General features: G+C 52.3%; 1 protein-coding gene across 1 annotated transcript; it reads right to left on the reverse strand.

The window, feature by feature from the left end:
- Positions 1 to 858: 858 nt before the first annotated feature.
- BABAM1 (BRISC and BRCA1 A complex member 1) lies at positions 859 to 8910 on the reverse strand. The gene is given in 11 exon segments (XM_087703419.1): positions 859 to 1388; positions 1966 to 2052; positions 2973 to 3102; positions 3433 to 3457; positions 4363 to 4441; positions 5216 to 5336; positions 5742 to 5800; positions 8553 to 8590; positions 8593 to 8686; positions 8688 to 8807; positions 8809 to 8910. Coding segments are annotated over 11 exon segments (1011 nt in total). The 5' UTR covers positions 8845 to 8910; the 3' UTR covers positions 859 to 1166.
- Positions 8911 to 12005: the final 3095 nt, after the last annotated feature.

Below are 12005 nucleotides of genomic sequence, written 5' to 3' on the forward strand. Positions count from 1 at the left end.
ATGAACATTCCAGCTGTGAGTTTCCCATCCGGTTTATATGTATAACACTGTTCTGTTCCCTGCAATCTTGTTTCTCTCTGAAATATAATGCATGTTGGTATATAAATAATTTTGTATGCATGCATGCATTTATCTTGTCATGTTTATTCCATGTGAAACGGTGTGTGTGCAGCCTTTTAAGAAGAGCTGTATGCAATGAAATTTTTAATGTATGCCAATTAATGTTCATTCAACATCACAATAAAGTTATTTTAGCCTAAGGTAAAGGTTCCCCTTGCACATATGTCCAAATATGGGAGGAAGGTCACACTTCCACTCTCTGTCTTCGGCTCGTCACAAGAGACCATCCAGACAGAAACCCAATATTTTTTACTGTTGCCTTTTTGTTACATTTGTTATATTGGGTTTCTGTCTGGATGGTCACTTGTGACGAGCCGAAGGACAGAGAGTGGAAGTGTGACCTTCCTCCCATATTTGGGCATACCAGGGGTTGTGACTTTAAATATATACCTCTCACCCTGGCTGGCTGATAAGGAGTCGAGCCTTGTAGCTCAATGGTTAACACATCATATATATATATAAAGGTGATTTATATATGAATATAAATAAAAGTCTCAACCAGGGGACCAGTTGTAAAGGCAAGAAAGTTTCCAAGCATGCAAACTGCACTCATGTGACCGTGGGGGGGAGGAGCAACGGCCGTAAGTGTGAGGACCGGGCGTTTTTTTCAGCACCATCGTAACTCAGAAGAGTCAAACAAATGTTCCTCAAAGTTAGGGAGCTCCTCCTGCAAGGGAGTTGGGGGTCCCCGGGTGAAGCCAGAGGCACATCTGGAGAAGCCAAAGACCAAAAGCCAAAGAAGATTTTGCCAAACTTTACTGGAGTCCAGCTGTGGAAGGTTCGAGATCTGACTCGCAGGAAAGTAGATCACATTTTTTAATCAACAGACCCTGAAACAAACCCCCTCACCCCGGCTTTTCATTCCCCCCCTGGGAAGCAGCCCCCTCCAGGGGCCCTTCTTTCGTCCTCGTGGGGGGGCTGGGGGTTCCAGCCACCCATGGAAATTCCCCCGAGGGGGTCTCGCAGGGGTCTTCCTCACAGCCCCCTCGCCCGCTGAAGGTGGCAGGGGGTCTCCCCGCTTCCTCCTCCCAGCCGGCGGGGAGGGGTCAGACCACGGCCTCCATCTCGGGGGCCCCCCCCTCCTCCTCCTCCTCCTCCTCCTCCTCCAGCATTCCGTAGGAGGCGTGGGTCTGGAAGGGCCGCTGCAGCGGGTGGGCCAGGAGTTTCGCCATGCAGTTGTGCAGCTCCACAGCTGGGCCGCTCAGGGAGACCTCGTACTTGTAGTTGGTGCCCTTGGCGTCCAGGTTGCTGAAGGCGGCAAAGGTCTCCTGCGAGGGGAGGGGGGGGGATACGTGCCCGTGAGGAGGAGGAGGCCGGGCGGGATTTGCTCCCGGCGCCCACGGAGTGTCAGAAAGGGCTCCTGACCTCCTCCAGGACTGGAAGCTTGGATCACGCTGCTCAAAAGGGCCCCCTTCTGTGCCTTCCAGGGGCACCTCTAACCTTTGGCCACTTTAACACTTGTGGGGAAGGAAGGAAGGAAGGAAGGGTGGGAGAGAAAGGGAAGGAAGGAAAATAAATAAAGGAGAGAGAAAGAAAAAAAGAAAAAGAAGGAAGGTGAACAAATAAAGGAAAGAGAAAGAAAATGAAAGGAAGGAGAATGAATCAATGAAAGAAAAAGATGAAAGAAAGAAGGAAGGGAAGCAGAAGAAGGGAGGAATAAAGGTCTACACTCCCCCCTTTAAAGAAAGTGGGTCAATCTTTCAATATAACTCTATGGTTCATGGGAGGGGGGGTTTTGCTGCCTGGGGAATGCTGGGAGTTGAAGTCCACCAGTCTCAAAATGGCCAAGGTGGGAGATCCCTGGTCCCTTGGGTGAGAGGTCAGAGTCCCCAGGTATGGATTTACCTTCCAGGTGACCTCCTCCTCCTTCTCCTCAATGCCGTTGTGGATGTAGAGCACGTCGAAGAAGAAATAAGGGCACTGGAGCATTTTCTGTGGGGCAGGAGAGGCAATCAGGAGGGGGAGAGAACCTCGGGCCTCCCCCCTCCCTCCCCTCCAAGGGGTTTTTTTTCCCTTTCCTTTTCCCTTTAGGTCCCTTCACCTTCTGCTTCTCCAATGCCGTGGAAGGGTGTCTCCTCGGAGGCTGCCCTTCCCTGGGAAAAGGGCTGGAAACGATGCCCCCCCACAACGGCAGCCCCCATTCCCTAGGACAGTGTTTCTCAACCTTGGCAACTTGAAGATGTCCGGACTTCAACTCCCAGAATTCCCCAGCCAGCATTCGCTGGCTGGGGAATTCTGGGAGTTGAAGTCCGGACATCTTCAAGTTGACAAGGTTGAGAAACACTGTCCTAACCACTGCTGGGGAATTCTGGGAGTTGAAGTCCAGACATCTTCAAGTGGCCAAGGTTGAGAAACACTGCCCTAGGAAGGCAGCTGCTCCCAGACTCAACCCCAGGGGCTTTGGATCGGAGTAAGAGAGCTGGAAGGGACCTTGGAGGTCTTCTAGCCCAGCCCCCTCCCTGCTCAAGCAGGAGACCCTCCCCTATTCCAGACATTCAGGTCTCCCCTTAAAAGTCTCCAGGGCTGGACCTCCAAGGAGATTCTTCCTCAAAAGCCCCCAAAGGTGATTTTTCTTTTCTTCCCAGAAGGCAGCGGGACTTCCCGTTTTTTTTTTCCTTTTGAAGTCATTTCCCTTCTCCTTCAAGAAGCTTCTTTTGCTCCGAGTGGATGGTGGGGAAAGGAAGTCCAGACATCTTCAAGTTGCCACGGTTGAGAAACCCCGCTCTACGGCCTTCTGGGTTTGCTGGCATCCCTGTTCCCCACGAGACTCGGGGGGCCCACCAAAAACCCCGTGTGTCTCCCCTCCCCCTCCAGGAGGAGGCACCCTTTTGTGAGATCAAGAAAGCGGGCACCTTCATCTGCTCGGTCATCACCACGGGCGGCTGGCAAGCGGGGCGGCTGTAGACCAAGATGGTCCTGACCACGTAAGGCGGCGGGATGGTCTGGATGTTCTCCATCACCGGGAGCTCCGTCTTCTGCTGTCTGCCGAGAGGACGAGAGGAGGCGGGGGGGTGGGTGGGCGCAGCCGTGAGGACCCAGCGCCCCAACCCTCCCGGCCGGGACGGCCACAGGACGAGGACCGCCGTGAGAACCAGCCTAGCGTGAAACCTCCTGGATTCTGAGGGGTTTCCTTCTCCTGCCTTGGGGGTCTTAGAAAGGCAGGTAATTTGGGGTCTCGTGCAGGGCTGGAGCTTCAAGGGGAGGGCTGCTAGGGACCCTTCCCCACCCATTTGGAGACCCACACCCCCAAGGCTGCTGCCCAGGACCCCGGAAGGGTCAACCAAGCCCAGGGAACGAAGGTGAGAGACTCACATCAGGTTGAAAAGGCCGTCCAGATCTGGTCAGCAAACGTTAAGGTCAATGCCTGGATTTAGGACAAGGGGGTCTCCAGCCATGGCGACTTTAAGACTCCCAGAATTCCCCAGCCAGCCAAGGTGGGAGACCTTCTCCACACGCCTCCCCAATGCCGGGATCCCCCGCTAGGACCACCCCCAGCGGACAGTCCTCGACCTACGACTACAGTTTCGGTTGCTAAGCGAGGCAGCTGTTAAGGGAGAGTTTTGCCCCATTTTGTACGACCTTTCCTCCCCGGTGTTGAGTTAGTAGCGGCTCTTGCTTGCCTGGAGGTCACAAAGAGAGGATTGCGTGACACACACACACACCGCCAGAGACCCTGCAAGGGTCGTAAGTGCAAGTTGGTTGCCAAGATTTGACCATGGTATGCAGTGACGGTCGTAAGTGTGGAAAAAAGGTCATTTTTCAGTGCGCTTGTAAGTTCAAACAGTCACTAAAAGGGTTGGAAACCAAGGCACCAACTCTACAATCCCAGCAAAGGGATGGGGCTGTCTGGAGCCCCTCCTTTCTCCACCCTTGCAGGGGGCTGGACTAGAAGACCTCCAAGGTCCCTTCCAGCTCTGCTCTTGATTCAAGCTCTGCCCTCCAGAGAACTGGCTTGGAGTCCATTTTCCAGCTGCAAAGGAGGCCCCGAAGAACTTCCATGGCTCCTGCTGGGCCAGATCCGAATTCTGCCCACAAGGGACACCCCCACCCCCCAGCCAGGCAGGACGTGGGAGCCCCAGGCCAGGCGGATTGGACCCAGAGCCCGGCTTTTCTCACCGTCTCTCCCTCCAAATCAGATCAGGACATTTCCCTTCATTTGGGGGGGGGGGATCCCTAGCAGAGGTCAAAGCCCCCCCCCATCCCTTCTCCTGCCAGTGGATGCCCCCCTTTTGGGAAGGATACTGAAGGACTTGCAGAGGGTGGTCTTCAGGTCGTACAAGCAGCTGCAAACCTCCCGGGGCTCAGAGGTGAAGCCGGAAAGCTGTGGAGAGGAAGAGGAAGAGGAAGAGGAAGGGGGGGGGCGGGAGGATCGCAGGCATCCTGAACGAGCCTGGAATTACACTCACAAGTGCGTCGGCCGCTAAGCAAGTCACCCCATGACTGCACTCCACTTTGTTTTACCATGGTTGCTAAATGAATCACCACCGTTATGCGAAAGTAGTTTAGTGAATCCAGAGTTCGTCAGGCGCGGAAAACAAAATGCCAATAAAATGCCATCACGTGACGGTGGGGGGGGGGGGGAGGCCACATTTGGTCCATCACATACCCCCGAGGAGTTGTGTCGTAACTCCCGACCAAAGCCAGCTTCGGTGTTGCTACCTTGGAACTGAGGGACAGGGAGGGCCGGGATTGGGGATAGCTGGGATTTTGTAGTCAAAACACAAGACTTTCTCTTGGGACCCAAGGTCAGAGAAAGGCAGGGCGATGTCTCCAAGCAACCAGGCAGGAGCTGTAATTGGACCGTGTGACTGGTTGGGAGCCGAGGTGGCGCAGTGGTTAGAGTGCAGTACTGCAGGCCACTTCAGCTGACTGTTATCTGCAGTTCAGCGGTTCAAATCTCACCGGCTCAAGGTTGACTCAGCCTTCCATCCTTCCGAGGTGGGTGAAATGAGGACCCAACACAATATACCCCACAGAGCTATTCGTCGGAGGAATCGACCTGCCTTGGGAGCTTCATTTTTGCTGTGGGTCTCTCAGTTGGGACCCTGACAGTGTCTGTATGGGGGGGGGGGGGGCGCAAGGGAGACACACCCACCCAAGTGACGTCGTTGTTCACCACCACCAGCGCAAACTCGTGGCTCTTGTCGATCTTGTGCTTGGTACGGACAAACATCTCGATCATCTTCTGGCAGATGTTGAGGGCGTTGGTCTTCAGCCTTTCCAGCGGGAGGAGAGGAAGAGGAGGCCCATGAGGCACCGCGGGGGCAAACACAGGTCGAGTCCCTGCAGCGATGCCACCGGCCTCGTTCCCCCTCCAGAGACCTAAGAAAGCAGGGGGCTCCAGAGGAGACAAGGCCCACCTCACCAGGATTCCTTTCCGCTCAGCCAAGAGGACTAGAATCTTGACTGCAAGGCGTCCCCAGGAAGAGGCTGAGACGCCCCCTTCGGCCTGAAGGCGGGACAGCCACGGCGAGAACCAGAAGGCTGGAATCCTGGTTTCTCCCCGCTATCACCGGCACTCCGTCTCCCCCAAGGAGGATCTGCTGGATCCCAGGAAGCCAGCACCCCCCCTCCCTCCAAAAAAAGAGATCCCTCTTGCCAAGGGAGGGATCTCCACTCACCCATTGAACGACTCCAGCCTCGGGTGGGACATTTCCTCCGAGAGATCCAAGCAGATGATCTGGGAGAGAGAAGGAAGGAAGGAAGTGGAAGATGGATGCCATTTCTGCCTCTCCCTCCCCCTCCGTCGATCTATTCGGGTCTTTTAAACGTTCTTTTTTTCTTCCTTCTTTTTTCCCTCTTTCCTTTGATTCGGGTGGGGTTAAACGTCATGCGGTGCACCAGAGAAAACAGGTGGATTCTTTACCTGTCGTTCCATCTCATTATAAATCAGCGTTTCTCAACCTTGGCGACTTTAAGTCCTGTGGACTTCAACTCCCAGAATCCCCCAGCCAGCGCAGCTGCGCTGGCTGGGGGATTCTGGGAGTTGAAGTCCACAGGACTTAAAGTCGCCAAGGTTGAGAAACACTGTTATAGATAATCCCCAACTTATTTGACGTTACAAACGACTTAAAACTCTTGACCCGTTAGCTTCCTTGCCCCTCAATTCTTCCCAGCTTCTTTTGAGTGGCCTCTGCAATTCTTTCTTTCTCTCTGTGCAACTTTATGGTGGGGCCTCCATCGCTCTCTTTTGCAGCTCTCCAACCAACCAATCGGAACGGAGCTGGAAGGGGCCTTGGAGGTCTTCTAGTCCCACCGACCTCCCTCTCAAGCAGCATTTCTCAACTCCGGCAACCTCATAAGATGCGTGGCTGGTTAGTTTAGCAAGGAGGAGCTAAGCTCAATGTAAAGAAGTTGTCAATTTTTCTACTCTTCTTTCCAATATATTTTAGACTGTTTTGGTTAAAGATTCATACCGTGTATGGGTTCTGGGAAGTCAGGGGAGGAAAGGCTGGGGGGATTGGGGGGGGGAGGGTGGGAGGGAGGGAGGCTTGACGAGGGTAGTTAGATTTTAATGTAATATGATTGCACATGTATACTGTCTTCTCTTATTATTATTTTAAAAACTAAGATATATTAAGTATATTGATATGGAAGCATAAATACCATCAACATAGAATGGAGTTTGCTCAGAAGCTGAAATACACCAATGAGAGGAAGAGTGGGAAACATAGGAGAGAAGAAAGATGGGAAGAGAGGGATAGGAGAGAGGGTAAGGGGGGGGAGATGAGGAGGATAAGGAGGAGTGGAATGTAGAGAGAAAGATGGAAAGAGAGGAATAGGAGAGAGGGTGAAGGGGGAAGATGAGGAGGATGAGGAGGAGTGGGAATGTAGAGAGAGGAGGAGGAGAAAGGAAGGGGAAATAGAGTACAAAAGGATGATGGAGGGAAGAAAGGAGGTAGGAGAGAGGTAGAAGAAAGAGGTGTATGGAGAGCAAAAGAGCTAATATGTGAAGTATATTGATATGGAAGCATAAATACCATCAACACAGAATGGAGTTTGCTCAGAAGCTGAAATGCACCAATGAGAGGAAGAGTGGGAAACAGAGGAGAGAAGAAAGATGGGAAGAGAGGGATAGGAGAGAGGGTAAGGGGGGAAGATGAGGAGGATAAGGAGGAGTGGAATGTAGAGAGAAAGATGGGAAGAGAGGGATAGGAGAGAGGAAGAGTGGGAAACAGAGGAGAGAAGAAAGATGGGAAGAGAGGGATAGGAGAGAGGAAGAGTGGGAAGCAGAAGAGAGAAGAAAGATGGGAAGAGAGGGATAGGAGAGAGGAAGAGTGGGAAGCAGAGGAGAGAAGAAAGATGGGAAGAGAGGGATAGGAGAGGGGGAAGGGGGGAAGAGAGGAGGATAAGGAGGAGTGGAATGTAGAGAGAAAGATGGGAAGAGAGGGATAGGAGAGAGGAAGAGTGGGAAACAGAGGAGAGAAGAAAGATGGGAAGAGAGGGATAGGAGAGAGGGGAAGGGGGGAAGATGAGGAGGATAAGGAGGAGTAGAATGTAGAGAGAAAGATGGAAAGAGAGGAATAGGAGAAGAGAGGGTGAAGGGGGAAGTTGAGGAGGATAAGGAGGAGTGGAATGAAGAGAGAGGAGAAGGAGAAAGGAAGGGGAAGTAGAGTAGGAAAGGATGATGGGGAAGGAAGGTAAGGAGGTAGAGAGAGGTAGAAGAAAGAGGTGTATGGAGAGCAGAAGGAGCCAATAATATGAGTGTTAATCTTTCTGGGTGTTGATGACAAGAGGAACTGATGTAATTACTACTTAATACAATAGGATATTGGCTATGTAATAGTATACATGTGATTATACGTTATGAAAATGGAAATAAAAAATATGTATTAAAAAGATGCGTGGCTGGGGGATTCTGGGAGGCTGAAACCCAAACACCCCCACCCCCCACCCACTCCTTTCGGGTTGCCACACTGCTGGGAAACCCTGCTCTGACCACTAGGCATTTTAACCGTCAGGGATACGAGGGAGCATTCATCCGTTCATCACTTAGCCTGGTGAGGGGAGGGTCTGCACGGAAGCAACCCGGCTCAGAGAGCCGCGAGGACCCCACGCAGAAGAAGCATTTGCCGGAGGGTCTCCACGGGGCCTCTGAGCAAAGCCTCCTTCCTGCGGCCCCATTAAAGCAGCCGTGTCCTTGGGACAATCTCTCGGTTTCAAAGGCCTAGACAGTCCTAGCAACTGCAGTGCATCTGCCGGACACACAAACCCACAGACGGACAGACAGACAGACTGCCACGCTGAGACGTCCTGAGGAGGCGGCTGCTTTAATGGGCCGAAGGAGGGAAGCACCCAATGGAGGAATCTCCTGCCAATCGGAGACCTGGGTAAGGGGAGGCGGGTGCAGAGAAAGGGAAAAACGGGAGGATAGAAGCGGGAGGGGGGGGGGGGTTGGAGGGGGGTGTCCGGGTGCCGCTGTCCCCACTCACCACTTTCTCCGGGCAGTTCACCCGCGGCGTCCGGACCTGAACTCGGAGGGAGGGGTTGGGGCCAGCCAGGTCTTGCCGTTGGGGGCCTGGATGCCAGCACTGGGGGGCAGGGGGGTGGTGGTGTGGTGCTGGCCGCCTCCCCCTCCCTTCGCTCCGGCTCCCCACGCTGGCCTGCATGCTGAGGGTCCGGTCCTCGGCCCCCTCTGGGTTGGAGCGGGTCCTGGGACGCTGCTCGGCCGCCATTTTCTCCTCTTCCCTCCTCCGTGGTGCTGTTGGCCTCCGAGGTGTCCATCCAGGCCCCACAGTCCGGGGGGGAGTCCAGGATGGCCGGGTGAGCTGGTGGGAGTCTGACCCTCCTGCCTTTGGGGGGGAGACAAGCAAAGAGGCCAAACTCCAGAGATTTTGAACAGGCGCAACTCCGTACAGCTGAAGAGAGTTGGAAGGGACCTTGCAGGTCATCTAGTCCACCCCCCCCAGGCAAAAGACCCTACACCAGTGTTTCTCAACCTTGCCAACTTGAAGATGTCCGGACTTCAACTCCCAGAATTCCCCAGCCAGCATTCGCTGGCTGGGGAATTCTGGGAGTTGAAGTCCAGACATCTTCAAGTTGCCAAGGTTGAGAAACACTGTCCTAGACACTGAATTGTTTATACGCGAATGCTGGTTGGGGAATTCTGGGAGTTGAAGTCCAGACATCTTCAAGTTGCCAAGGTTGAGAAACACTGTCCTAGACACTGAATTGTTTATACGCGAATGCTGGTTGGGGAATTCTGGGAGTTGAAGTCCGGACATCTTCAAGTTGCCAAGGTTGAGAAACACTGCCCTACACTTTTTTCTTTCCTTTTATGAAAAGTTTTTATTTTATTTATCCATAACCACTTTTACATCATTAAACCTTACAGTGTGTCATCCGCCTACAACCTTTGTGTCATCAGTTACATCATTTTTAATCTATTTTTAATCTTCCCTTTACCTTTCAATTGGCCTTTTAATTCAACTCCTCCCCTATAAATTTTTGATCTGTGGTTCTAGAGGAAGGGGCGATGGGGCAACCTTCGGGGCGGGGGGCTGGGGAGGGGGTCTCCTGCAACCTCCTTTGGGGGCCTCCTGGACAGACACCCCCCCTTCCTGGCGAAGCGAGGCGGGTCCGGCGAGCCTTCTGCAAAAGGGGAACCCGGGTTCAGTACAAGCCCCCTCCCCTCTTTGCAAGTACAAGCCCCCTCCCCTCTCGCAGCAGCGGCCCCCACTGCTGGAAGGAACTCCTGGACCCCCCACCCCACTCCCACAGCCGCCCCCGCCCCGCCCAGCACCCCTTCTCCCCCCCGCGCACGCGGGCGCCCGGTTGCAAAGGCAGGGAGCGCCGGTTGCAAAGCCGAGGGAGCCCCCGCCGCCCCTTTGCAGCCTCCCCCACCTGGATCTGCAACACCCGGAGACACCGGAGGGACGGAAGGCGGCCGGGGGGGGGGGAGGAAAAACAGCCGCCCTCGCAAGGGCTGCCGGGACTTGTAGTTTGTAGGCGAGCGGCGGCTGGAAGGCGCTGGAGTCTCCTCCCCCACCCCCCAAGAGGTGGGGCAGCCAGGGGAGGGGAGGGGAGCGCCGGGGGGCTTCCCTTGCAGCGCCCCGGAGTTTCCCCCGCTTCTTTCTCCGCCAAAACCGCTTCTGGCTTGGATTTGGAGCTCCGTTTCTCGGCCTCGGCTCCTTTAAGAGGCCGGACTTCAACTCCCAGAATTCCCCAGCAGGGAGTTTCCCCTCCCCCCCGAACCCTAGAAATCATTGCATTGAAAGACGCCCCCCCCCCAGTTCCTGGAAAGTTTGGAGACCCCCCAACTCCAGGCCTTTGCGTGTTTCTTTCTTTCTTTCTTTCTTTCTTTCTTTCTTTCTTTCTTTCTTTCTTTCTTTTCTTTCTTTCTTTCTTTCTTTCTTCTCCTTTTCTTTCCTTGGAGCTCTTCTCCCTTCCAGCTCTATTCTACTCTATATTTCCTATTCTATTTTTCTATGCTATTCCTGTTCTTTCTTTTTCCTTTATCCTTTTTCTTTCCTTTTCTTCCTTCCTTCCTTCTCTCGTTCTTTTTCCACTTTCCTCTCACCCTTTTTTTCATATTTCCTTTTCTTTCTATTTCTTTCCTTTTTCTTCTTTACTTTTTTCTTCCTCCCTTTCCTCTTTTTCTTCTCTTCCCTTTTTCTTCTTCCTTCTCTTCCTTTTTACCTCCTTCCTTCCTTCTCTCATTCTTTTTCATTTTCCTTTCACTCTTTTTTCTATTTCCTTTTTCTTTCCTTTTTCTTCTTTCCTTTTTTCTTCCTCCTTTTCCTCTTTTTCTTCTCTTTCCTTTTTCTTCTTCCTTCTCTTTCTTTTTCCTTCCTTCCTTCTCTCATTCTTTTTCACTTTCCTTTCACCCTTTTTTTCTATTTCCTTTTTCTTTCTATTTCTTTCCTTTTTCTTCTTTCCTTTTTTCTTCCTTCCTTTCCTCTTTTTCTTCTCTTCCTTTTCTTCTTCCTTCTCTTTCTTTTTCCTTCCTTCCTTCCTTCTCTCATTCTTTTTCACTTTCCCTTCACCCTTTTTTTCTATTTCCTTCTTCTTTCTATTTCTTTCCTTTTTCTTCTTTCCTTTTTCCTTCCTCCTTTTCCTCTTCTCTTCCCTTTTACTTCTTCCTTCTCTTCCTTTTTCCTTCCTTCCTTCCCACCCTCCCTCACCTTTCTTTCCCTAAATATTCCTCTTTCCTTTCGTTGCATTCAACTAGCCCAACCCTAAAAGCTGCAACGGATAATAACGCAATTAAGCCACTGCTTGGGGGCTCCATCCTGTTAGAATTTCTGCCTACTTCAAACTCAAAGTTTCTTAACTTTGGTGGCTGGAGGCTCTGCTGACTTCTACTCCCAGGATCCCAGAATCCCCCAGCCTGTCAGACCTGGAAGCCGTCTCTGGGACTTCAGGCTGGCACATTTTCTACTGTGGGGAAATGGGAGGGGGGGGATTACGCAGAGCGTGGTGATATGTAGCCATAATAACATTCTTTCTCAGGAAGTCAAGGTCACCTGGCCCTGCAGCTGTGATGGGGTGACTGGAAGGCATCTCCTGTTTTGGAGATAGCCTGATCGGACCATGGGATGGACACCTGGGTGCAGGGGAAGGGACTTGGACTTTCATTTGGGTGGGGGGAACCGGGAAGCTTTCAGATTTGGGTTTTCCCAGATGTGCCAAGATGGCATCTCTTTTTTTTTTTAATTTTAATTTTTATTACATAAACAACACATACACACAACAATAAAAGATGGCATCTCTAATAAATTGCAACTCTGAGGAACTTCAAGCCTCGGAGTCTTCTTTCGTTGGGGGTGTTACTTGGAACCCTGACATTAACCCAAATCTGAAAGGTTACAGGTTTCCCCCCGCCCCCCAAAAAAAGAAAGTTGAAGTTTCAGCCATTCCCAGAATCCCCCAGACCTTCAGCTGCA

The sequence above is a fragment of the Thamnophis sirtalis genome, unplaced genomic scaffold (genome assembly GCF_051295495.1).
Source record: "Thamnophis sirtalis isolate CommonGarterSnake01/CBP01778 unplaced genomic scaffold, rThaSir2_p1.2 scaffold_1, whole genome shotgun sequence".
NCBI lineage: Eukaryota > Metazoa > Chordata > Lepidosauria > Squamata > Natricidae > Thamnophis > Thamnophis sirtalis.